At 41.8% G+C, this 27642-nt stretch overlaps 1 protein-coding gene across 2 annotated transcripts in view; it reads right to left on the bottom strand.

The window, feature by feature from the left end:
* The window catches only part of CMTM4 (CKLF like MARVEL transmembrane domain containing 4), a 67787-nt gene that overhangs the window by 35253 nt on the left and 4892 nt on the right, over nt 1-27642 (bottom strand). The window contains exon 3 of one of the 2 annotated variants that reach the window (XM_084644725.1): nt 21460-23941. In XM_084644725.1, coding sequence (XP_084500851.1) covers nt 21460-21645 — 186 coding nt within the window. In that variant the 5' untranslated portion in view covers nt 21646-23941. Of the gene's footprint in view, nt 1-21459; nt 24332-27642 lie in introns of those variants that run through there. The other variant, XM_084644724.1, reaches the window with a different exon arrangement.

Here is a 27642-nt window from a genome sequence, read left to right as displayed (position 1 = left end):
AGTAACTATTGTTTTGAAACCATGCGTTTTCTCTTTATTAATTAAAAAAAAAAAAGAGATAACAGACAAGGTAGCCTGGGTGGGGTGGAGGAGGAGGGAAGGACAAGGCCACATTGCTTATTGTAGTCACACTAAAAATCAAACTGTTTAAATGACAGGCTTCTGTTGCTTGGGCCGTCCCCTGGAGTGAAGTGGCTGGGTGCCCGAAGCCTCCCTCACCACGTTCTTGGGCGTCTGGGTGAGGAGGCTATGGAACATGTGGAGGAGGGCAGGTGGTTATACAGTGGATGCAGCGGGGGTCTGTGTTCTTGTTGGCTTTCCTGCAGCTCCAACAGATGCTTCATCGTCCGTTTGCTCCCCCAACAGATGCTTCATCATGTCCGTTTGCTCCCCCATTAGCCTCAGCATCACGTCCTGCCTCCACTCTTCGCTCTCACTCAATTCTTTCCTGGCTTCTGCCACTGAATGCCTCCATGCATTAAGCTGTGCCCTATCAGTGCGGGAGGATTGCATGAGCTCAGAAAACATGTCATCGAGAGTGCATTTTTTTCGCCTTCTAATCTGCGATAACCTCAGGGACGGAGATGACGGGGGAGCGTAGAAACATTCTACTCTCTATGATTCTGGGGGGACTGCAGGGTCACCTGTGCTGCTGAGTTCACCACGCTGACCAAACAGGAAATGAAATTCAAAAGTTACCGGAGCTTTTCCTGTGTACCTGGCTAGTACATCAGAGTTCAAAGTGCTGTCCAGAGCAATCACAATGGAGCACTCGGGGATAGCTCCCGGAGGCCAATACCATCGATTTGTGTCCACACTATCCCAAATCAACCCAGCAAGGTCGATTTTAGTGCTACTTCCCTCGTCGGGGAGGAGTACAGAAGTCAATCTTAAGAGCCCTTTAGGTCGATGGAACAGGGTTGGTTGTGTGGACACAGTCATTTTTAAATTGACCTAACGCGGCTAAATTTGACCTAACCCCATAGTGTAGATCAGGGCTGAGGCTATGGCTACACTATGCAGCTTTTAGCAACATGGCTGTGCCACTAAAGCCATGCCACTAAAAGGCGTCCAGTGTAGCTGCTGTTTGTCAGCAGGAGAACTCCTGCCAACAAAAATCTTTCACCCCCCATGAGCAGCAGCGGCTTTGTCAGCAGGAGAGCACTCCTGCCGACAAAGCGCTGTTCATACCAGCGCTGTTCGTCAGTAAAACTTTTATCATTTGGGTGTGTGGTTTTTTTTAAAACACCCCTGAATCACAAAAGTTTTGCCGATGAAGTGTCAATGTAGACAAAGCCTAAGATTCAAAAACTCAGTTACCATGACTGCAAAGAGCTTGAACTCTGCAAATAAATTTGGGATTCTATTCCTAAACCTGGAAACTTTAGGGGGAAGGTATTAAATAAAAAGGAAAGGTTCTGCAAGCACTAGCAAGTCAGCATCTTAAATAAACTAAATTGTGTTCAAGGTACACAAAAGAAAATAATGAGCAAGGCCGAAGAGACCAAAGCCAGAATCCTGAATTCCACCTCCTCTGAATTTTTTTTGGTGGTGGTGGAAGTAACATAGTTAAGTTTAAATCTCAAGAGCCTAACCACACTCTTATACAGTTTGGTGCCAAGCTTGATCCAGATCTGTAAAGTGTTTCATTTTCTAGTTCCAGTTTGGATGTGATAACAGCTGTAAAGTTTCCACCATTCAAGGTTATGGAAGTCTTGTGAGTTCAGCTGATCAAGTAGTATTTCCACCATGTTAGACCAAATTTACTCAACAACAGTTTCTAAGATTTGGGCACTGCCAGCTCCAACCACTTCTCCTGATTCAGCTTTAAACCTCCTCCAAATATAATCCAGACTTGGGCCCTATCCATCTATCTCTCAGACTTACAAACCTCATACAGAAGGGCTAATATTTTCGTGCTTCTAAAGCCAGACCAACATTTTTAGGGTGTGCTACAGGGAAAGGACATATGTGGGAAGCTGTCAGTTTTACCAGGTGTTGTTTTTTTTAAACAATTTGTAGAAGGAAGCAGCTTTTTTGTCAATATAAGAAAGTTTACATGCAGCTTATTTCCAAATATACCATTACCATGGAGGATAGCTAGTCTGCTAGCAAGGTAACTCAATCTTATATAGCACTTAACAGTCCTACAAGAAAGGTTCTTTGGAAAGTCCATATTCAACTACTACGTAAGTCCTTTACATAAATAAAAGAGCTACAAAAAGCCAGCCGTGGCCTGTAAACAGTATGTATATGAAGATGCTATTTTAACAGCAGTGGTGTTTTGCTAAACTTAGGTTAATAGAAGTCTCTGCCACAGTGCACAATAATTACACTAAAACAAATTTATGTACAAGTTATGAATTCTGGTTAATTTTATGAAATTGCTGTATCGTTGAATGCCTCGATGTGTAGTATGTTAGCCATAGACAAACAGGGCCCCTGACATATGTCACCCTCATCCCGCAAAAGGCTAAAAACCAAACCAAAAGAAGCTGTTAGCCTTAATGTCTGGGCCTGGCTAAACAATGGGTATGCTAAGAAGGGTGCCTGAGCTGGAAGAAATAGTTCTACTCAGGTGATCTGAAGGGGATGGAGTTAGTGTTGCCAACTTTCTACTCGTACAAAACCGAACACCCTTGCCCAGCCCCCTGCGCTCCTCCGAGGCCCCGGCCCCGCTCACTCCATCCCCGGCTCCATGTGTTGCTTGCTCTCCCCACAGTCATTCTCTCACTCATTTTCAGATGGCTGGCTCAGGGGGTTGGGATGTGGGAGGGGGTGAGGGCTCCGTCTGGGAATGTGGGCTCCAGGGTGGGCCAGAAATGAAGAGTTCAGGGTGTGGGATAGGGCTCTGGGCTGGGGGTGCAGCAGGGTGCTCCAGGCTGGGATCGAGGGGTTTGGAGGGCAGGAGGGGATCACGGCGGGGGCAGGTGGTTGGAGTGCAGGGGAGATGAGGACTCCGGCTGGGGCATGCAGGCTCTGGGGTGCAGGAAGGGGCTCCGGGATTGGGGGGAGGCTCAGGGCTGGGGCAGGGGCCTGAGTTTACCTTGGGAAGCTCCCAGGTAGCGGGGCTAAGGCAGGCTCCCTGCCTGTCCTGGCTCCACGCTGTGCCCCGGAAGTGGCCAGCAGGTCCAGTTCCTAGGCGGGAAGGGTGGCCAGGAGGCTCTGCGTGCTGCTCTCGCCTACAGGCACTGTCCCCCCAGCTCCCATTGGCCAAGGTTCCCGGCCAATGGGAGTGTGGAGCCAGTGCTCAGAGCGCAGGCTCTGCACAGAGCCCCGTGGACCCCCCACCTAGAGCCAGACCTGCTGGACGCTTCCGGGGTGCAGCGTGGAGCTAGGACAGGTAGGGACAAGCCTGCCTTAGACCCACAGCACCACCGACTGGACTTTTAACAGCCCGGTCTGCAGTGACGATCGGAGCTGCCAGAGTCCCTTTTCGACCAGACATTCTGGTTGAAAACCAGATACCTGGCAACGCCTAGATGGGCTTTGAAGAAATAGACACTTTCCAGAAGCATGACAAACAAACCCAGAGGGACTGAGGGACAGAGGAACAAAGACATGGTTTCATAGAAGGGGTGTCGTTTTCTAAATGTGGGACCAGCTGAGGAAGATGCAAAGGATGCTCAAGAGTGGTGAGGAACCTGAAGCAGGGATGGCAAACAGGTGTTTTATCTAGGTTTGTACATCTCTTGTGCTATCTAAAGTAAACAGAAATTGATTTGGGAATCTTTTGCAAAGTCCGTATGTTACATGCTTAATCTACATTTCACTTGTCCCTGAACTGTAACCAAAATGCTCACAAAGGTTGGAACTATGGTAAAGGGTGTTGGTAAGCACCTGCGGTGTTTATGGTGGTCAGCACTGATTCCGGGGGCAGGTCCATTGAGATAAATTTGGGGTGATCATGTTCTTGGGTCCCCATCCCCTCCCATTTCTTTATTTACACAGACATTACAAATGTTTGGCGGAGCCCTGAGCCTCACGGCCCTAGAACAGGGCCCTGCTCTCACCCTCCACCCCCCATTTCCAGTTTCTCGTCAGCCCTGACTGGGGGTATAAGTATAAATGAGGTCCCATTTCCATGGAGGGGAAGCAGACAGAGAGCACATGCCCAGGATGTGTGCCAGAGAGGTCATGTGCTGGAGCCTACTCAGACTCAGGAAGTTTAAAGCACACAGGTCTAGCCTGATGGGACCCAAACACAGCAGCCTGGTGAAAGTCTGGCTGGAGGAGCTTTGCCAGGGCTGTGACACTGACATTAATCCAAGTGTCTTATTTTAGCAGGACTCAAAAAAAGATTCTTGACTGAGGTGGAAACAGATTACTTTTAAAAATGTAAATCACCAATACAACTGGAAAGAAAAAAGTGCCCAGGTGCAGAAATGAGTTAGTTTCTGTTAAACAGTGTTCTGCATACGGTTTGGAAGCTTCTCAGTTCTGAATGTCCTTGTTTTTCCTTCACTGGCAGACTTGTTCCATTTTAAATAGTATTCATAAAATAGTATTGTGCTATAAGGGAATATTTAACTTCCCTAGTGGCCTAATGTCAGGGAAATTTTTAATGTACAGACACAGCTGTTTCCTTCATCATGAACCCAAATAACTTCCCTAAACTTTTGGCATGTTACAATTGTACATTATTCTAAGCAAATCCTCTAACATTGTATACAATAAGTTCACATTTTTAACATCACAACTGTCTGCATGTGGAAGGCTACAGGTTTATACTATTGCTGCATGCCTTCGCCCTTTTGGAGCTGTCACCATTTAGTTCAATGCCTAAGACCAGAACTTTGAACCAACAGCCTCTGTGGCTAATGTACCTATTGGAATTCACCTCCATCACTATATTTGGACCTTCGGGTCATCCATCTCTGCAATCATGATGATCTGCATTAGGATCTTGAATCCATAGTTACCTGCCATCACCCATACTGTTGTCTACAGCAACAAAGATGCTGATATTTCTCCTTTGAAATTTCAGGAGGTGCTACATTTCACTCACAATTGTTCTTGCACAACTCATATCATTTTGCTCAGAAGACCAAAGTTTTGTCTTGTCTTGTTTTGCTTAGTTAAGCCCCACCTAAAATCAACCATTTGTCCGAGCAAAGTTAAAGTCACTCTCCCATTAACTCAAATTTTACTTTGTACCAGTTCTGCTTGCAGTTTAACCATTGAAAACTATTCAAATTTTTTGCCACAATTTGAATAACATTGGTCTACACGTCCCTCAAACACACAAAAACGCTAGATACAAATTTGTCACAAGGGTGTTCATACATTGCTTCAGTGTTGCATTACATATTGTCACAGTTATGCTGATTCATTCCCTTGTCTCTTCTTCACTCATGTCCAGCTGTAAGAGCTATGACATCTGAAGAATAAAATGTTTTATCAGAAGTCCTATTTGCACTAGGCATTACTGAAAAATAAGAGACAGATATATGGGATTGGAGAGTATTTTTATTAATGATCACATACATTCCCTGCTAAATAATAAGTTTTGAAAGTTTGAATACTGTAGTTCTGAAATAGTATGAAATAATCGACTATCATAAAATAAGTCTAAATAATTGGCTTCTTCCAGGATTCTTTTGAAACAAATGATAGTATCTCTTCATAGTGATCAAATTAGTACAGCTTTACTTTACCATTTAAATCTGAGTTGGAATTAAGACTCTAGGCCCTAGGCTGATGAAGAATGTGTACATAATGGTGCAGACTCAGTCTTTCAATAAGAAGAGGTGGCCAATTGCTCTATTCCTTGATGTCAGCTGCCAACCAGCCCGAAAAAAGTAGCGGTACTGGTTTCTGAAGGAGCTACCTACCTGCATGCCAGCTTTATTGAAGTAATAGGGTATGATAACAATTGACCACAGGACGGAGAGAGTGGAAAAATGCGGTCTACGAGACTGAATTAAAAACACGTTACCATTAACACTCTTTTTTACAGTATTAGGAGACACAAGGATGGTTCCTATGTAAAGCTTCAGACTAATTGTGATTTTATCATCAACTGCCCTGTCTTTACATCTTCTATATTAACTAGGAAAGATGGGCAGCTTCCAGGAATAAACGGTCAATATGACCCTTGCTGATGATTAACAGAATCTATAAACTTCAGAAATAATATCGGTGTCTGAACTAAAGCCCTGTGATGTCCATGGCAGTCTTTAATCAGTCCTAAAATGAAGAAAACATTTTAAAATCTCAATATTCTTCTGGACAAATTAGATCATAGCAATATAACTTCATTTATATTATGAATTATTGCCTGCACTCTGTTTTATCATTTAATTTGGAACCCGTTTATAACACAATATTGTTTTCTCCATATATTAAAAAACAGAGGTATAGACACAATACAGTTTTTCATTAGATACTGCTAAAGGCAAACACTTTAAAATAGGTATCCTCATCCTCAACACTTCTGCTGTGTACTCAATTTCATGATCCAAATAAATTCTACATTCAGTTTAGTATAGAACATTCAAAAAGCAACATAGGACAATTCTTCTGCGGGAAACATCTCTACAACAGCAGTAAATGCACTCGATCTCCATCTCCATTCCCACAACCACCTCAACCCAAACTTCTCTTCACAGCATCACAATATTAACTCTGAAGAATGCACTTTTTCCCCTTTTCAAAATTATTAGACCAACTGTTTAACATCCAGATTTGATTTGTAGATTAAGAAAAGGAAATTCAAGAGGGCTGTGGGGATCAGAAGATTGTTAAATGGATATTACAGCCATCCACCTCTAGGTCACCAGTCTGCAGCAACCAAAAGTTGCAACTATCTGAAGGTCATTTTAGTAGGCAAGGAACTGATCCAGAGCCCAGTAAAGTCAAAGGAAGTCTTTCCATTTACTTTAATGTGCTTTGAAAATGATTAAGTGCCTGTATCACAAAAATGACTAGTCCCACCGATAATTAATACATAAAAATTAACTAAATGTTGTTTGGTAATGATACTGAAAATTGTAAATGCTTTTTCTTGGAAAAATATACAGAAATAAAAATCCACTAGGGGCCACAAACTACAAGGATTGAGTTAGCATAATTCCCACTGCTTTCAATGAAAATTGTGTGAGGAGGGCTCACAGGATGAGGCCCTGTGAGAAACTCAGCAAGTTGCAAAAATATGCATTCGATGAGCACACTATACGAAAAGAACTAGCGTATAACCATTTCCTTTTAATGGTACTACAGTTAACGGGAATTTCTTTACATTTCTTTCCCTGTTTTTGATTAAGCAGCTATGAGAAATAATTTAAATCAACAGATGTTGGTAAACAGACATTTCAGCAGACACACTGAAATCGATGAAAAAATATACATTAATTACAGTCAGTGAGTGCAGCCTCCCTCCAAGGAACTTGCATCTGGAGGGATCAAGTGCCGCCGGTCCTGCAGCCAAGCAGAAAGCCCTATGCAGCTCTGCTGTCATAGGAGTGAGTCAGAGGGGCTGTGACAGCAGAGGGCTCTCTGTGTGGCTGGTAACATTCAAGTCCTGCAGGAGCAAGGGAGGCTGCAGTCATGGTGGGGTGGAGCAGAGACTCCCAGCTAGGAGCAAGAGGAGAAGGACAAGCCCCTGGCCTTGGGGGAGGCCATTCTGCTGCTTCCTGGGGATAGAGCCATTCAGCAGTGGGGAAGGGGGGTTTTCCCCCACAGCCAGGGGCTTATCCTTCTCACAGTCCTGGCCGTGGTTGTCTCTGCTCAGCCATGCCAGGACCTTACTCTTCCCCAAACTTTGCACCTACAGGGATCAGGCATCACCAGCCAATGGCAGCAAAGGTTAGGTTGATCACTGTGGGGTAGGGATTGTATTCTATGCCACGAAGGTTAACAGCAGCTCCTCCAGGAACTAAAAACAGCACAGGTAAACCACTCCAGAGAAGTACCACCTCTGGGATGGTTTACATATACTGGCTCAAAAATGTCCCAGATGCCCAAGGAGACAAAGAAAGGGCTATTGGTACAAAAGGAGTTTAATCTGACAGAGAGGCCTTCTTTTTGACTCAAACACATGATCTTTTGCCAAAGCAGGGACTCCGCTCTGCTGAAGGACTGGAGGCATGGGATCCTGCTGGGGTCTCCATAGGACTGACAGGGAGCTACTGTTAAAGCATTTAGATCTTTTTAATGTTTCATATGTTTTTTTTCTGCAGGTTTTTGTCCTTAAATAAATGTATTCTGCTTTGATAGACCTGCATGCTGGCATACGTGATTCACAGCGCTTAGAGAGAAAGCTAAGTGCAAGGGTTGGACTCTTGGTCAGATCAGCTAGGAGAGTCACACTGAATTTCAGGAGAGCTGTAGCCTAATCCCCCAGTCAGAAGGGAGAGGGATGAGAGGCCCTGCCCAGGGAGAGGTGACCCAGGGAGCTAGAGACCTAAAACCTTAATAGACATTCCCTGAGTAGACCATGAGGGAGAGGTGTGGGTGTGAAAGGGGCAGTTACCCTGAAACTCTGACAACACACATACACTGTTGGAACATAGTAAATAAATTTGTGCTTGTGTGATTGTTAACAGAGTATATGATGTCAATCACTCATTCATTCACGGAATCCTGAAGTCAGTGCCTAGAGGGAGCAGAATATGTGTCTTCTCAATTAATTTAAACCAAAAAGCATTCTCTATTTTGTTCTTTAACTCTGAAGCCCAGAGCAGGTGAAACTGACTTGCAATGATTTTGTTTTAAAATGTATATTTTTAATGTTTAAATAATGTATGTTTCTGTTTAATCAGGAATAACAATGTTTAGTTAAAAACAAAATGTAAAAGCTTTGCAACTCACTTCTCAACAAACCAAAGAACTCTTTTAAAGCACCATTTAAAACTAACAGAATCACTTTAATCTCTTTAAAAGTCTTGTTTAAGATTAGTCATGAGTAAATATCAAGCATCCATCCTACCAATGCTATACTAAGAAAAAATTTTAATGGATAAACAATTAAGAACATAAAGTAGTCCAAAAATGGATCCATTAAAGCAAGAATTTTAACAATAAAAAGGAAATGGTGCAAAATGTACTTGTAATCCCAAGCATCCTAAAACTGCAATCTGATGGCCCCCTCAGATGCCATGCCTTAAAAGGCTAAACAAGTCTAGACACACTGGTAAAACAGAACATTAAAAAATAGATGTAGGCCACAACATTAAAGAGCACTGCCAGCTGTGATGGGAATGCTTAAGGCCTTCAAGCTTGCCCTGCCTCTTACACAGCTGTACAACAGAATTAGTTTGGATGAGAAAGCACTATATGACAGGAAAGACAATCTTATCTTATAGCCGGTAAATCACAGTGCTGCCAATTCCTGATTTTATCACAAGTCTCACGATAGTTGGTGTTTCTCTTAAAGCCTTAGCTCCAGAAGGCACTTGTTAGGCAAGAATCTCAGATTTCATTACAAAAATTAAAAGCAAGTTTCTACTCACAGAGTTGCAGAGAAAAGCTTGAAAATGTGACCCAAATGCACCCTTAAAGACTTAAAAACCAGAAGGCAAATAGAAAATCCAAAATGGTGTTTTTTTAAAAAAATCTCTGATTTTTGAATGCTTGGAATTGGGAATATTGAAATTGAAATGACAATTAAATGTCCATGAACATTCACCTACCAAAAATTAGATGAAGGTTTCTAACTACAGAAGAACATCAAAGATACGAACAGCAGAGTTATGGACTGACTGGTCAACCGGATACCAAGTGAAACTGGAAGTAACCAATCAGGCAACAGCGGAGACAAAAAATAAAAAAAGCAAATACTGTACTATGCCTATATTGCATCTTAAAGGTAGGCACATCTGGGCTGCCTGTTCCCAATCCTACCCCTATCGCCACCCCTACGCATGGGGTACCCACTTACTGCTAGGAGTTGAAGATGCTGAGATTCGCAGGCAAAGCTCTGAGCCCCCACTGCCAGCCCAAGGCAGCTGGGGCCCTGCATAAAATGCAGGGGAGCTGCAGCACCCTCCTCGCACCCACAGTTCCCCGCCTATGCTGTGAAGTCCTTAACGGTTAAACGTTTAACCAATACAATTTTAATAATTTAACCGGTTACTTTTTTTAAAACGCTATTTACATCCCTAAAATAAATGTACAGTTCTTTGTAGAGGCTGACAGGTCACTGAAGTCATAGCCCTTGGGAGAGAGCAGAGCAACAAGGACTGGAGTAACATCAGACTTGTGGGGATAAGTACAGTAAACAGAAGAGGGATTGCAAGCCTAGAACACCGGTCTGATGTAAGACTATACAAATCTGGTTTGCTTTTTCCTCATGCAAGTGACCGTTTCAGTTATTGGTATCAAAATATTTGTTTTTACATGTTGGGAAAACAGACATTACACTTCCTTACAGGATTTTAGACTGAGTTTTGATCTGCAGTTTTTCTAAGTATTTGAAGATCAACAAAACTTTTACGTTGTTAGTGATCTTCTCATCCGATATTGCAGCTTAAAAATGTGAATAATGAAAATTTCTAGCATGAAAAAGCTTGTAGCTGGTTCATAAAATAATGCCAGTAGAGAAATTGCCAGAACATCACGAGGGAACAGTTTACACTAAACAGTCTAATTTTCTAGCACTATAAATTTGACAGGATATAGCAATATCAGTACTAAAGTCGCATAGAGGCAGTACTTCATGCAATTCCATATGTAAGTATGGGATGCATTTTCATATATTGGATAAATTGTCACTGTGCTTTTAAGCTGTTCCTTAATGAAGGGTACTAAACAAAATAAAGTTAATCTTCAATTTAGACTATATGAAGTTTAGCTCACTTGTAAGCTGAACAAATGCATGAAAATATACACTTTATATTTCAATTAAGCTGTAAACCCTCACATACAAGCTTTAGCATCTGAATATCATTTCACAAATAAAAAAGTTCTTTTTGAGTACATATCAAAACCTATGAGTAAAACCTCACAGGAATGTTGTAATTGTCTAACAAATACTTTTTTAAAACTCCAAGCATTAGAAACACAGGGTACTCAGAGGATTAAACCTAGCAGAAATGTTTAACAACAATGGACCTAAGACACCAGAACAACCTTAACTCTGCCCCTGTCGTGGTGCCCTGAAGAAAAAGAATCCTCTGGGACAATTTTATCTATCCATAAACTGCTTCATCTAAATCAGTTATTCTTCATCCTATGTTACAGCTTCACTCTTAGTCCTATTATGGTTGGATATACTCCAGCTTTTGTTCATCTGTATTTTACAAATATGCCTGATTCGACAAACAACATACTGCAGGCCATCATTCTACAGTCTTTATTAAGACCTATATGCTAGTTATACATGTATCTGTAAACAGGTAGAGCTAGGTTATCTACATATGCAAATATTGTAGGCACATGAAAAGAGCAAATGTTAGTGTGGTATCAATGCATACACTTAACTGGCATCATAAATACAAGTCTGTACAAACTGTACAGAATAATCTCCAAATTTATGATTCACCCTCCAGAGATAAAAGCATTTATTTAAAAAAGATGTTAACGGGAAATGGACCAATGGCAAATCACTAGAAAAGAGTGAGGGGGAATTAGATAGCAGCCTTCAACTACCTGAAGGGGGGTTCCAAAGAGGATGGAGCTAGGCTGTTCTCAGTGGTGACAGATGACAGAATAAGGAGCAATGGTCTCAAGTTGCAGTGGGGGAGGTCTACATTGGATATTAGGAAAAATTATTTCACTAGGAGGGTGGTGAAGAACTGGAATGGGTTACCTAGGGAGGTGGTGGAATCTCCATCCATACAAGTTTTTAAGGCCCAGCTTAACAAAGCCCTGGCTGGGATGATTTAGTTGGGGTTGGTCCTGCTTTGAGCAGGTGGTTGGACTAGATGACCTCTTGAGGTCTCTTCCAACCCTAATCTTCTATGATTCTACGACTATGAGTACTGAGACTTAGAAACTTAAAATGTTCATAAGTCTTTCACTTTAAAGACTTTTGCATGAAGGATTTTTTTCTAAAACATCTTACAATGCTGGGTTCTAATCCAGCAAACAAACTGTGTGATTAAGAGTTCTTAAAATGAGACCCTAGCTAAGAAAGAAACAAAGAAGGAAAGACAAGAGGCTGATGTAACCACGGGAACAAAGTTATGGTTGTGTATGCACAGTGACTGTGCATTTCCATACCGTCAAGTCTCTGCACTTCATAAATACCATCTCAACTCAAATTATCTTCATTTTTTATTCCCCCTCCCCTTAAAAAAAAGTTACTGATATGTACTCCCAGACTTATTTCAACTTGATGATATTTTTGCTTGAGAGTTTACTTAGTTTTCCAGAAGTGGAGGCTTTCATCTAAAAAGTCAAGTAGATAATATAAATATTTATATCTAGTTTAACACGGCACACACATACACTTCTATCTTCAATATTCTTGCAAGTCAAAAGGACAAAAGTTGAGTGACTTACCACTCAATAAACCTGGATACAATACTTTAAGCTTCTCCAATTTACACCCCAAGGGAACCAGCTTCACATATATAAATTAACACCGAAATTCTGGGGCCAAAATCTAACAAACATCTGAGTGGAACTTCTACAGACGTCAAGGGGAGTTCCATCTGTACTAAAAGGCAAAATTTGGTCCCATATTTTGAACACTTTATCAGACATGTGGATACTAAGCAGTAAAGGCAAAGGAAGGTTAAAAATGTTCTCTCACTTTCAGACTATATTCCAAAATCATCTTTCATTCCCAAAATTTTCCCTTCTTATTTGGAATCAACCTATTGCCACCATGAATTCTTACCTATATCCTGCCTGTGCTGAAATCCTTATGTTTGTGTCTTAATCACACTCCATCTGCAAATCTTGCTCCTAAAATCTTTCTAGATCACTATTCTAGGTCCCTTAGCTAGACAAACTCCTACTCTAAGAAGTGGAACCATATAAATTCCATATCCTCTACCCTGCTGCTCCATAGTTAATTCAGAGATTCTGAATGCAATTCAAAGATTCATTCCTGATAACTAGAGGTCTCCAAGGTCTTGGCTTCATCCAACCTCATCAAGTCCATAGCTCATTATTACTTCCCCTGGAGTCATGTGCTTGCTCATCCAGTCTCAATATTTTAATCACAGTTTGCCTCTTATCCAAGTCCTTGTTTTTGCAGAATTGTCACTATGCATCCTATTTTCTTACAGGCAGTTACATTCAAAAGTAAGTTAAATTAACACCCATAAATTAGGCGCTTGGTTCTCTAGTTTATACTTCTAAGTTTAAGTTGCATAGGCTTATGGATTTTTAAAAAAAACTCCTTATTTTTGAGAGTTGCTATCTGTACCTGAAACCATATTTCAGCCTCAGTACCATTCCATTAAAAATACTACAGTGCAACTTTGGATCTCATATTATGGGTATTTGCTGTTTCTAAATAGAGAATGATTAACATGAGATGATAAACAGAAATTATGAAAACCTATAAATTTGCAACTGGAACTGGAAGGCTTTTCAAACACATGGTTTCTATGTTTTTCTTCAGAATCTTTTAGCATTATACTTGTATGTAAAATGGAATAAAGTAGCTGTCAGAGAGATTACTGCTCTTTCACTGCAGTAATCATCACTTCAGAGTAATAATAATTTATTGTTTTTAAGTACATCCAGCATCAGCAGGTACAAGAAAAAATATAAACAGTTTGTCCATCTAGATGCGTCGTTGTTACTAACCCACCTCCTTCACTAAGGAACAAGAGTAAACATTAAACCCTATGCACCGCATTTGTACCAGAAATAACCTAACCTCCACTCATTGGTGGAGATTGCAGCATTAGAAGCAACTGCCTGCACTTGCCATATGAAAAAATTCAAAAGTGAGTCATTATCAGAATATCAAAAGAGAAAGTACAATCCTCTGTTCAGTTACAATTTAATAGCAATGGCTGCTATTATGAAGTGTCAGCAACTCCATATAGCTGAGTTTCCATTGTATGTCTAATTTTATCTCCACAAATAAAAGCCACAGTTTTACTGACCCCAAATTATTAGTTAAGACCCAACACTAAGCTAGACTTTTTTAAAGAAAACTTGAAGTGAACTGGACACAACTATGACATTAAGAGTAGACTTGTGACATTCAACTTGCTGCTATGGAGAAGAAAAAAAACGGGGGGGGGGGGAAGGGAACATAAAACCTACCATAAATCTCTAATCTTTTTCCTTATAGAGATAGATCTCAAAATATAACTAAATCACTAAGAAGGCTCATCAACGAAAAATAATTTTTCCACCAGAAGTCTTACAAAGGGAACCAAGAGAGTAACTTTTCAGAATACAGTCTTACTTTAACCACACTCTTCACTATGGTAATATCCATTAATCCTAGTAGTAAATCTATTTATAGGAAAAAAATATAATAGCAACCTCAGCCAAAGAAAATAATTTCTTCAGAGACGTAGGTTTTAAAATGATCACTTAACTTAGACAGACATTTAATATACAGTAAGTTGGAGCGTATCTATCACCATATTCCAAAAACAGACAGAATATTTTACAGCCAAAGGCTGACATTTATTCTGTATTGTTGCTAGGTGGCAAGAATGTATGGCAAAGCAGAAGGAGAGACTCAATCACCCCTCTCCAAAAGCTTCTCTTTTCTAGCTGCGATCAGGAGCTTTTAAAAAAATAAAAAAAACTTGTAAAGAGTGTTATTTTGTCTTTCCTTCTCCTTGACTAACTTCTATGGTAAATATGAACGTAAAAATCTTATTGTATGTTAAAGTGGGCTCAAAACCTTAAAAAGGTTTTTTCCCCAAAGGGAAATTGTCAAAAGAATTTCAACGAAATGAAAGAGATGTGATTTATCCCAGTAGGATTACTAAATGTGTTTACAACAGAGATATTTTTTATCTGTTAAAAAAAAAGACTACTGAAATCTCACCTCAAAGAGACCATTTATAAGACTGACGTCACAAATGCAACCAATATTTAGGATAAGTGTTGAGCATATCCTATACTAAACAATAAAATATCAGCTCTAGGGAACCATTACTATTTTTACAGTGCCAAAACTGGACTAGGCACCTTACAGGTAAGGTGACACTGTCCCTGCCCAAAGAGCTTACACTCTAAATAGAGTAAAAAAGCTATACTTATGAAAATTGAAAGTAATATCTAATAACAGAAATTAAAATTAGAAGCAAAAACAAAGTAGGAATACAAGAACTGTCAACTCCAAGGGCCAACTAATCCAGTATCACATCTGCAATAGTAGAATCGGATGTTCCAGGGGAAGGTGTAAGAACCCCATAGTAGGCAAATGTGGAATAATCTTCCCCCGCATTAGACCTCATCATAATCTTTAATAATTAAAGACTGATTTAAGCCCTGATTCATGAGGTTTAATATCCATTCCGACATTTTTATTATTATGTATGACAACTCTAGACACTCTTGATCTCCATATAGTGTCCAATCTCTTATTGAATATTGCTAGTTTCTTGTCCTCAATGATTTCCTGTGACAATGAGTTCCATAATCTAATTACATGATGGTGTGAAAAAGTATTTCCTTTTATGAGTTTTGAATTTTCTACTGTCTAGTTTAATTGAATGTTCCCTTGTTCTTGTGTTATGAACCAGGGATAACAGAAGATACCAGTTTACCTTCTCTATATCATGATAAAAATACATAAAATAATGTCCCCTCTTATTACCTTCCTTTCTAAATAGCCTTGGGCTGCATTGGTAATGATGGTAACCCCTGTAACAAATCTCTCCTACGTTGAACAACCAGCAGAATGGTTAAGATAAAGTAGATGTAACAGGAGCAAAGATGGAACGTTGTAAAAAAATTAAATCCACCTGAAGAGAAGGGCGCTCTCACTGCATCAAGGTGTGAATTACTGACTCACCTGTCTTTCGTTTAGAAATTAAAGTCATTTTTCTCCAGAGTGTAATTACTGATTTCTCAGATAGCAATTAGCTTTAGTAAATGGTAAAAAGGTTCAGGGGATACCACAAGATTATATGATGGTGTAGGAGGATTCAGGTTCTCAATACTTAGATAAAAATTCACAGTCATCAAGTCATAAGAAACGAACACCATAATGCTGCTCCGGTGGCCACATTCAGTTCCAGCACTGCAGTAAAACTACACCCACTGATATAGCTCTGATGTTGACAAAAGTGCTTCGGGGTTGAGGTAGCTTCCATCATTCAGGGAGATGGTGTTCCTACACCAATGGAAAAACTCTTCTATTGGTGTAGTCAGCATTTACACTATGGAGTTACGTTGACAGAATACACCAATGTAGCTAAACTGATGTAGTCCCCATAGTGCAAACATACCAACTACAGTATTTGGGTGATGGGAAAAGAAATTTAGGCTGCACATAAAGAAAAATGTCTTAATTGGGAGATCTGTTCAATGGTGAAATAGTCTCTAGGGAAAGTGGAAATCCCCAACTGCTTGAGAAATGTATAAGGAGACCAGAGAAAGCACTGAAAATAACCACTAAGAAACACTTCTGCAATAGTCCCCAAGGATGACTGCATGAAGTCTTAAGCCTGATAAAGAAGTATTCCACTGAAAAGTCACCAGGGAGATTTTTTTCTTCTGAATTTTAATTTCACAGAAGGAAAAACTTGTTATAAGCACATAGAATTAGACTGGCTTCTCCTTGCCTTTAACTTCAAGTTTAAACTCTTTGTCCTCCCTCAACTTCGATGGTCTCTAGAACTCAGCATCTGCCGTCCTCTTCATTCCCTCTCTGTAAGGTCACATAATTAACTGTTCCCTTCATATTTATCACTCTTTCTTCACCTTTTCTTCCTTACAGCTCTCTCTGCTTGAAATTTCCTTCCTTACACAGACCAACACCTCCAACTCACATTGTGATGTTCGGGGGGGAGGAAGGGGGAAAATGGTGTTCTCTTTGCTCTCACACTAGTGTAGAAACAAAAGAACATTAAAGATGCAATTTGGATAATATAGCCATCTGTGAGAGACTTTTTGGAGGGCGGGATAGGGATTAAATCCTGTTTGTATGGAATTGTGAGAATTTAAATATGATTGAAATGAATTAGTTAAATATGACTGAAAAACCTAATTCTTAAACACTTATTTCTCTCTCTATATAAAAAAAAGTTTTTAATCTTCATCTGGCTCCTTTTTTTTTTTACTTTTCCTCTAGTTTTACAGGTATATTAATTCATGATTAAACAGATCAATCAGAGTTAAACATCAATAAAAAATGCCAATGGTATCAAAATAAGATTTCCCGTGGTTATACACTCAATTTAGAAACTAGCAAAACTGCAATATTTCTAACCTTTTTTTTTTTTGGGGGGGGGGGGGGAGGAGAGGGTCAGGGTAAGGAAAAAGTTATAAAACATGAATCACATCACCAAATCCACCATTAATACAGCAGTTTGTGGTATATGCATTGATGTATTAAATTGAAGATTTTAAGAAGTTATAAGACCTTAAAAATATTCCCTGATTTATTAACAAAAAATTAAAATATTCTACCTGCCTTAAATGTCACACTCCTGTTTCACCAATGACATTCAATTACGTAACAATATTCTGAATCGATTCAGACTTCTTTTGAGGGAAAAACAATAAAGTTCTAGAACTATGTGTACTATTTTCTTCAGTCACATTTCCTTCCCTTCCCTGTCCTGCTTTTCTTTTAACAAAAATTTACATTTGATGAGCAATCATTTCAGCAGTAATGCCAGAGTTAAAACCCATGTTTGCTCTGGGTCTCTGAGTTATTAATATGAATTAAATAAATTCTCTTTTATTTGCAAATATCCAGAAGCCAAATATGCCAGGCCATGGTAAAGCATCAATATGCTTCAGACCCATGTCAACAATCTCTGTGTGTCTTGGTAAATTCTGGCCCACTGTACATGACAAATAGACGACTATCAAAAACACACAAAGCATTTTTTTAGTTCCACTAAGGTTAGTCCACGCACACCTTTTCCTCAACAATGGACTAAATGAAGCAAAATATTTGCTAAGCAGATAAGAAACCTCTTACGTTTGTAACTTAAGTACAATGTGTTCTTCCTATTTCTTTCCTACTAGGATTTTTTTTTAAGTTCTTTTATTAAACATACTGATTATGCCTCTGGGGCTTGCTCTTTCAAACAAAATCAGAATTTAGAAACCTATTTATAGTCTTCAAATCTTCATTTAAATTTCAAATATTTAATATGACATAAAAAAAAAAGTCTATTGCAGTAACTGCAGGAAGAGCAAATAGTAGATCAGAGAAACAACAAGATTATTCCAGCATGTTAGAAAACACCACCCCCAGCACTTCTTCTTCCAGTCCCTCCCCCCCCCCTTCTGTAGCTAACAATTCAAAACAGGTGGATGTTGCACACTGATGACAGTTTCTTAGGGCCCAAACCAACACACACATCACTAGTCCCATTAATTCCAACGGGGGGCTACTCTCAGTGTTAAAGCTAAGCAGCGTTTCAGTGTTTACAGGGCATGGGGCTTCAGATGCTCATGGCCACCTCCTACAGAACATGATATATTTGAGGGGGAGGTGAAAAGGGAGAATATATTAAGTGTTCTTCTTTATTCAAATATTCGATCTTGTAACCTATTTGTAGAAGTATTCTAGAAGCAACATATTTTACAATCATTTAATTCAAACCTCTGATTTGAAAAATTAACACCTGCCTGACATTGAAGCAAAAATACTCTGAATATTTTAAACTAAGCCTGAAAATATAAGCTCTCTGCTGTATTACATTTTTATATTTCATATGCATACTATAATTTCTGAACCTCCTGCCAACAATGTGCCAGTATGGACTCCAAATTACACAAGTAGCCACTAAAGTGCTTCCTCTCTCAGAGAGATAAGAGAGAAAGGAAGAAGGAAAAAATACTTCAGAACAGATCTCTTCCCTGATGCACAGCTCAAACAATGACAAGAAATTGTAAAAGCAATTTCTAAATCGTTGATTAGCATCTCCAGGAAGACTGCGGAAAAAAATCTCTAAATTTAAATTTGCAATTATCAGAAACAGAACTGGCAAAATAAGTTTCACTAATGAAGTAAAGCACATGGAAAAGATGAACAGTAGAATCCCAGGCACGCGCGCGTGCGCACACACAAAAAAAATTGGAAATCACCTAGAAAATCACGAAAGAGACACCATCATCTTAATCACACTTCTGTTCAAAAATATTGAACAAACAATTGTTAATACATGAAGTTTATTATCTAAGAGAAATTAGAAAATTATTTCTCTATTTCTTCAATTTGTTTTCTTTATGCATTTGACACCACTTCAGTCAGTTAGGGCCTGAACCTGCAAGCACAAAAGTGAGTAACATGTATTCAGGCAAGCAGTGCCCATTGGAACTACTCCTGTGAATGAAGTTATTCACCTGTATGTTTGCAAGGTGCAACCTTTCATTAGTGTCCTCTGCTTGTGTGTGTCGTCCACAAACAAACAAGGAGAGAAAAACAGTTAAAAACTAAAGCGTATAAAACTACAAGAATTAGGACTTCTTACTGGTACAATTTATTGGATTTACAGTTACTTTATCCTTCCCCCCCCTTTCTTCTCCTGCTGTTTATTTTCTCTACCTGTTGAATTCTGCCAGAACAAAAGTCCCAATCCTGCAAAGATGTAGGCACATGCTTTAATTTATATGCTGCAAGTAATCATAGAATATCAGGGTTGGAAGGGACCTCAGGAGGTCATCTAGTCCAACCCCCTGCTCAAAGCAGGGCCAATCCCCAATTTTTGCCCCAGTTCCCTAAATGGCCCCCTCAAGGATTGAACTCACAACCCTGGGTTTAGCAGGCCAATGCTCAAACCACTGAGCTATCCCTCCCCCATGAAAGTCCCACTAAAGTCAAGGGAACTACTCATGCATGTGCTAACTTTACACAGAGTCTGTGTACGATTGCGTAGATTGTCAAGTCTGAGCAGAGCCTGTCCTTTTACTGCACATCTATACAATGTGTAGCACAATTGGTGACTGATCCTTGATTAGTCACCATCTGGTCCTGCAAATCAAATAAAAAAAACAGTTCAGCAGTGGGATTAAAGGGCAGGTGTAGGACTTAAAGGTTCTGAAATTCATTTATTCACCTGACTAGAGTTCAAGTTGTAGCGCTGCCTTAAGTCAAGTAGGAGTACAACCCATATAACAGAGCAAAATTTGGGCCTTTACACAGCCAGCTGTACAACTAGTTACTCCTTCAATAATCAACAAAAGAGATACCAGGATGGTACAGGTATGCAGGTGTACAAATCCTACCTCTCTTCAGTCGTATTTAAATAAAAAATAATATTCTTCTTAAATTAAAAAATTTCAGGTTAACTCGTTACCTTCATAAATTAGACAAACACTTGCAACAACATAAAATGCTATGTACTGGCTGGTAACAAATCGGTACACATACAGTTTGTGCTGAATCCACTCTCAAGCAATTCAGGAAAGTGAAAAAATGGGATCTGAATGGCATTTAGGAAAACAGATTGTTTTAAAAATGGAGTTTGTGGCCTAAACACATTTTAATAAAACTTTCTAATATACAAGAGATGACAGCATTAATATCATCCTTCCACTTGACCTGAACCATTGTTCTTGGGGTCCCACCTCTACTATATAGAGCTCTAACACGCAAAGTGGTATGTTGTGAGTTTATACACCTTGACAACCAAAAGTACACTAACAACTGAGTATCACATGTACACATAGGTGAATCCAAGCTAGTCTGGAGTTAGTGAATACACCTATAAAACATCAAAAACACCCTCTCAAACACACCTTTGATTCAGCTAGCCAGAAACAATGGGCGAATTGTTACCAGATGATGGATCTATGGGAGGCAGAAAAGGGACTCACAAACTTGCCCCTCACCTGCTGCCTCATATGTCAAAAGATCAAAAATCCCAGGTCTCTCTCAAAAATAAGACCATCAAGTAACCATTAGCAAAAGTAAAACTACCCCACACCACGAAAGGGGGGTGGAATTTCTTACCAACGCCGAAGGGATTTAGAACACCCAACACCAACTTGTTACAGGTTTCTTTGAACTTCCCAGACTAAGGTGACCTAAAGGAGGGGGCAGCGCTAGTACTTATCAGCAGGGCCATGCAAGCAGAAACCTTGCGTGGAGGCAGGGCGGGATGAAGGGCAGGAAGGTTAAATTCTCACCTGAGGAATGAAGCGCTGCAGAGCTCGTCCTCCCCCTCCACCTGTGAGCCGCCTGGACTGGAGAAAGCTCGGGGCCGGGAAAGGAACAAGAAACTGACTCCTCTGACCGTAAACCCTCCCGCTCCCGACACATACACCCTGCTCGCCCCACAGCGGATGGAGGCGCCGGGGCAGTGCGGGGAGGAACAATGCCCCCGGGGGGTAAGGATCCGGAGACCACTGCCCTCCTCACGGATGCCGCGGCCCGTCCCGGCCTGCCCGAGGCGCTGTACCTACCACCTCGGTGATCTTGATCTTGCCGAAGGCGCCCCGCAGATAGTCCAGGTCGCAGCGGAGGCCGCCCAGCCCGTGGCGCTGGCTGACGGGCTCGGTGGTGGGCTGGTAGGGGCTGCTGGCCCCGGAGATCATGGAGGTGCTGGACGCCTCGCCATCGAAGCCTTCCAAGTCCTCGCCGTTCCTCATGGTGCCGCCGCCCGAGCGCTCGGAGGGCGGCGCAACGATCCCTGCCCGTCAGGTCCCGAGCCGCCGCGGGAGCCGGGCTCGCCTAGCGGAGCGCCGGCAGCATGGCAGCGCGGGGAGCTGGCGCGGGCTCCCTGCCCTTAGGCGGACGGGCGCAGGGAGAGCGGGGGCAGCATGGTGCGGCGCCCGGCCCCGCTGCTCTAGCCCCGCCAGGGGACGCCCCGAACCCCGCCTCGGGCACCGCAATCCCCTGGGACGGCGTTCAGCTCCCGGGGCGCCGCGGTCCTGGAGAGAGGAGCCGCCTCCCCGCTAGTGCCGGGGCCGGGAGGGGCGGGGGGCGCCCCAGGCCCTCGCTGGACGGAGCCTCCCCGCGCTCCCTAGGCCGGCCGGGCGCGAGCTGCCCTGCGGAGCTCCCTCCTTGTCCTACGCAGGGGCAGCTCCGGCCGCAGAAGCGCTGGTTGCTGCTGCTGCTAGCGCCGCCTGCTCCTCCCCCTGCCGCTGAGCGGAAAGGGCGGAGAGAGCCCGCCCTGAGGCGCGCCGGGGCCAGGAGGCGCCTGCCCCGAGCGGGAGCGGTTACCTGAGCCGCGGGCCTGGTGGGGAACAGCCCCTGTCCAGAGAAAGGGCCGGGAGCGCGGGCACCACCGGGAGGGTCGGCCCCCTCCTCAGAAAACGGGTCAGGTATGGCCACCGCCCCGGGGAACAGCCTGCTCCCCCCACTCCCTTCCCACAGGGACCCCTGGCCCCCGAGAAAGGGCTGGGCACAGGCACCAAGCCTGGGGGAGGCCACTTAAGGACAGCGCGTAGAAAGAAGCAAAATAAATGTGGTTCCGAGTAGTCCACGTCGGTATCGTCCGGGAAGAACGATTCGTGCCACAGGTGTGGATGAAAAGGAGAGAAACCGGGGAGGCAGAAGATCCTGGGGTGAAGACAAGCCCTTGCCCTTCCTTAGTGCTCCCCACCAAATACCCCCAAGCACCTCACAGACATAAGGGCCTCAATGTCTCTAGGAGAACAGCTGGTGGGATGATCCCACTTCTACAGATGGGGCAACCAAGATATAGGATGCCCAAGGTGACCCAGGAATCACCTGGCAGAGCTGGGCAAAAAAAGCTCTAGTCACTGACTCCCACTTTGTCTTGCACCACACAGCAGGCCAGCTTTCCTCTGTATAGGAGAGCAGACTGCAAATCACACACTATTTTATAAAGTGATGTGATGTTAATATTTCAAACAAAACCTCAAAGCAATAATGGGTCACACACTGTATCTGCAGGGGTCACATGAAGGAAGAAAGCTTTCTATACAGCTCTAGGGTGACCACAGCTGAAATACTGTGTGGTCAGTTCTAGATACTTTCTTAGTGAATAGGAATATGAAGAAGAGTAACAGGAATTAAGAAGCTGGAAGGACTTATTTATAGAGAATTAGGACCCCAATCCTACAATGAGAACTGCGAAGAGAATGGGACTCACACACAGTATTCATTGCAGGGTTGGGGCCTAAACATTATTGTTAGTTCAGTGATGTCCTATTTTACTAAAAGGTTGTTGTTATTCTTATTTGGCTTATGCAATTTGGTCAAGCCAAGCCACAGTGTTCTTATCAATGATGTTCAAGGCACGAAGAATTCCAGGAAGCTGCCATTTGCAGTCCTCAACAATATGTCGTGGTTTGTGGCTGCCCACATAGACATAGTGGACTATCTCTAAAATGCCACCGAAATTCTGCTGCTGTACAAATTCCATGTCCGGTACGAAACTGGTTCAGAAGGCTTCATTGCCTTTGTGTAAATCAAACCTGGGCTGACATTGAGTGGGATCAAAGACAAGGTAATAATTTGTCACTTATTTTGCGAACCATGAAACTCATTTTGTGTCCTCTACCATAAATTCTTCACCCAGTAAATTTATCCCCAGCAGGCAATGTGAGGGCAGACGACCATGTGATGGATTAAACAAGTCTTTAATTAACGGAACATATGGCATATCATGCAATTTCATCATGAGCTCTGCAACACTTTCGTCTCTGCGAACACTGGGCAGAGCAATATTGCAGAGAACTGGTAACCAAGGTAGAGAAGATTTAAGTGTGCCTGAAATGATATGCATGGTGGAATTAAGTTGTAAATTGATCATCTTTGTCCGAGATGAGCGAGCCCATACTGGGCCGCAGTACTCCGCCGCTGAATAACAGAGAGCCAAGGCCTAAGCGCATAACATTTGGGTGTTGACGCCGCATGTCGGTCTGGCCAGTTTTCTGAGCAGGTTGTTGTGCATTTTGACCTTAGTCGTTGTCTTGTCTAAGAGATGAAGGGGGAGGATTATGAGATCAGTTTGCAAATATTTACGAAGGGTAAACAAGAAGGAAAAACAGGAACTATTTATGGTAGTAGATGGCAGTATAACCAAGGCGCTATCTATTCTGTGGTACGGCAGATCAGAAAACAAATCATAATGAACTGTAGATAAAAAATGGGAAAACATCTCACAGTGTTTTTTCTTTTTTCCAGACTCCCCTACTCTGTGACAAGCTAAACTTCAATTCTGCAATAGTCTGGCACAGCAAACTGGCAGTTTTACAATATCATTTAAGTTAAAAAGATTAAAGATTTAGGGTGGGATTGTCCCAAAAAAAGTGAAAAACTGGAAAATCAGTGGAAACTGAGGTCCAGATCCTTTGAAAGTACTTAACTTCCTTTGGGCAGTTTTGAAAAATCTCATCCTTCAATAAAGATTTAAAACTTCAATTTAAGTGTACATGTATTAAATACAAAAATTAGTACAAATATATGAAGTCAGTATAGTGGCCTATGTGTTGTTTTGCTACTAAATTTGACTTATTTTGTGCTGTCCCCTCCACACTTTCAATTTTCATTTTGCCATAATCTTTTGTTTGGTAATACATAATAGTGCAATAAATTTCAGTTGGCTATTACAACCATTTGGGAGGAGACTTTTGGCATCCCGGGCGGGATTAGAGGCAATTAAGTTGTGTGGGATAACCAGATTTGTTGGATATTTTACTGCTGATCAGCAGTGATATTTAACAAGGTTGAAAATTTTCTCAGTTTTCTTTAGGTTTCAAAGTTGATCCATTGAGATTACAGGGCAGTTTAAACCTCTTAGAACTACAGTTACAGAATGTCTGTAAACTAAAGAAGACACCACTGCATTAGTTTGTACTCTGAACATTTTCAGCAATATCTTCTGTGAGGGCTAGAAATATTTTTAAGTGAAATTTTAAAGTGGGAAACGCAGTTCAAAGGCAAGGGGTAGATTTCACAGCCACAAAAATCACTGTCTATGTATGGACCTAGGAGAGAGAACACTCGGAGACACATTCCATTTTTTCTATAATGTACACAAAAATTCTGTCATATCCAAGGAGAGAGATGCAACATAATCTGCCAAATAAATGTATATAAATGCAGCTGCAGACATTTTCTAAAATCTTATATATTCAGAGAGTGTGTGCACATTGATAGTACTGTCAGAGTGACTGAACTGAGAATTCAAATGTGGAGGGGCTAAAACCCTTACATGGCCTCTCCTATGCAAAATATATATTTGCAATTGATACCATCAGGTATATTCCAAAAGCAAATATTTGCTCTTCTGATATATCTTTATTATCCAGAGATTTGAGTTTTCATTGGCAGTTAGTGATGTTTTAGCAGTAGCCAGAGAAGGCTGGGCAATCCCCCTTCTAATTCCCCACTTTCACTTTTAACACCTGCACAGCAAAGTTCTTGTTTTTTTTCGTGAAAAGAGATAATGAGTGTACACCGGATGTGTGATCCATAGAAGGCTTGATTTCTAGAAAGCAGGCAAACTCATTTAGGTATCCATCCCATGCAGAGGAAGGGGCAAGAAAGTATGTATTGAGGAGAGAGGGAATGATCCTACAACTCACTCAGAGTCCACTACAGAAATATGAACATGGGCAGGAAATAACACAACAAAATAGCCATAATTAATAATAAGAAACCCGGTAGAAACTAGGAAACCGCACTAATATACTACAGTAACCAGAGTAGACAACTAGCAATATTAATACTGTTACTCAAAAGAGTCTGTTTTCTCCAATGTCTGCAAAGGAACAATAATCAAATACAGAACTTAAAATAAAATTATCCTAGAAGTTACCTCTTTCTAGCCATCCTTTCCTTACCCTTCCCATCTCTCACTCGTTCTCTGCCTTCTCACCATTTTTTCTCATTCACATTTCTAAACAGTGTATACTCTTATATTTATTAGTCGTTTCAGGATTTCACCTTCTGTAGGACTCTCTCCCTTCACCACCATCTGTCAGCTGTCTTCTTCCCTTGACCCACTTGGATTTCCACACTTAGGATTTCCTTCTTTGCCACCTTTGTTCCTTCCCCTGTCCCCCAGGATTTTCCCCCCACTCCACCCTGGGATTCTCCCCTCCCCTCTTTTGGATTCCCCTTTATCCTCTCTTTCCCTCACTCCCATGGGATTCTCTCCACCATCCCCTCCACTACTTTCCTGGAATTTTCTTCTCCCCTTTTGTCACTCCTTACAAGGCCCCAAGAAGCAGGACCACAGTGATAGAAGAAGAGAGATGGCAAGAGGCTGGGGACCCTCCAAGGCAACAGGTAAGTCTGTCTTACTCTTCATGCCTTACTCTCCTTCACTGCAGGGTTAGCAATGTGAGGAGGAAGAGACTGATGCTGACAGGCCAGTGGGGGTTGCAATATGGCTCCTCTGCACTCTACGGTGGTGCTGGAAGTGGCTTGAAAAACAGCTTTTCTGCCTCCTCCCAAATGCTGGATAAACTGGGGGGCAACAGGACCACAGGAATAAATGCAGAGCTGTCCTACAAGACTGTTAGATCATAGAATTGTCTCACAAAGGAAATAAGAACATAAGAATGGCCCTATTGGGTCAGACCAAAGGTCCATCTAGCCCAGTATCCTGTCTTCCGACAGTGGACAGTACCAAGTGCCCCAGAGGGAATGAACAGAACAGGTAATCATCAAGTGATCCATGCCCTGTCACTTATTTTCAGCTTCTGGCAAACAGAGGCTAGGGATGCCATTCCTTCCCATCCTGGCTAATACTCATTGATGGACCTATCAATAGTGGGATTCCCATTGCCTGGGACATACATGCCAAGCATGGCAATGTGCTAGTTAAAATCCTGCACTGGCAGGGGCTGGACATGATGGACTAATAGGTCTTTTCCAGCTCTAATTTCAATATTTCTATGAGTCCACAGGGAGATCCAAATAGATCTCACAAAGCTCCTTTGCTTGCGGGAAACATCAGAGCTAAGTGGTTGCCGCTGCATGGTAGCTTCATTCTGAATTCTGTTTAACATAAATAGGTTCCACAGCTGCTCCTGAAGCACTGCGGCTTTCACAGCTCAAAGGGACATTGTTAATGCCACATTTATAATTTGTTAAGGAGTGTGTGGAGTGGAATATTTACAAAATTGCCATGAACAGAATGGTTTAAAGCAAAACATTTACAAAATCAATTAACATTATTTTGAATGATCCCTTGTCATTTCAGTCAGGACATAATAGCATGCTGCAGGAGAACCCGCCGCCCGCTGCTGTTGGGGAATGTGAGTAAAACCAAGTGGGAGGCCACAGCCTTCCTGTGTGGCATTGGACCAGTCACTTAACTCCTCCATACTATCGCTCTGTGAAATGGGGAGCAGGGGGATAGGGAAACTTCATAGTTATAGAGCATTTTGAGAGCTGTGGATGAAAGCACTGAAGTGCTCAGTATTATTTATGATCAAAAGTGAGCAAACATAGGGAGAAGAAAGCATGGTTAATATTCTTTCCATTCTGGTAATCTCTGGTTATTTCTAACAGTGGTGAGGAATGTTTCCTAACAAGCTATGTTGACAGTGTCCTTCTAACCCATGGTTTAACAGACTGGGCACCAGCATGCACACCAAACCCTGCTTGGTACCACGATCAGTACAGTACAGTGTGCTTCCTGGATTGCCGTAGAGGGCATGGAG

The sequence above is a fragment of the Lepidochelys olivacea genome (assembly GCF_965140295.1).
Source record: "Lepidochelys olivacea isolate rLepOli2 genome assembly, chromosome: 12".
In the NCBI taxonomy this organism is placed as follows: Eukaryota; Metazoa; Chordata; order Testudines; family Cheloniidae; genus Lepidochelys; species Lepidochelys olivacea.
This window is presented reverse-complemented; position numbering and strand designations above follow the sequence as displayed.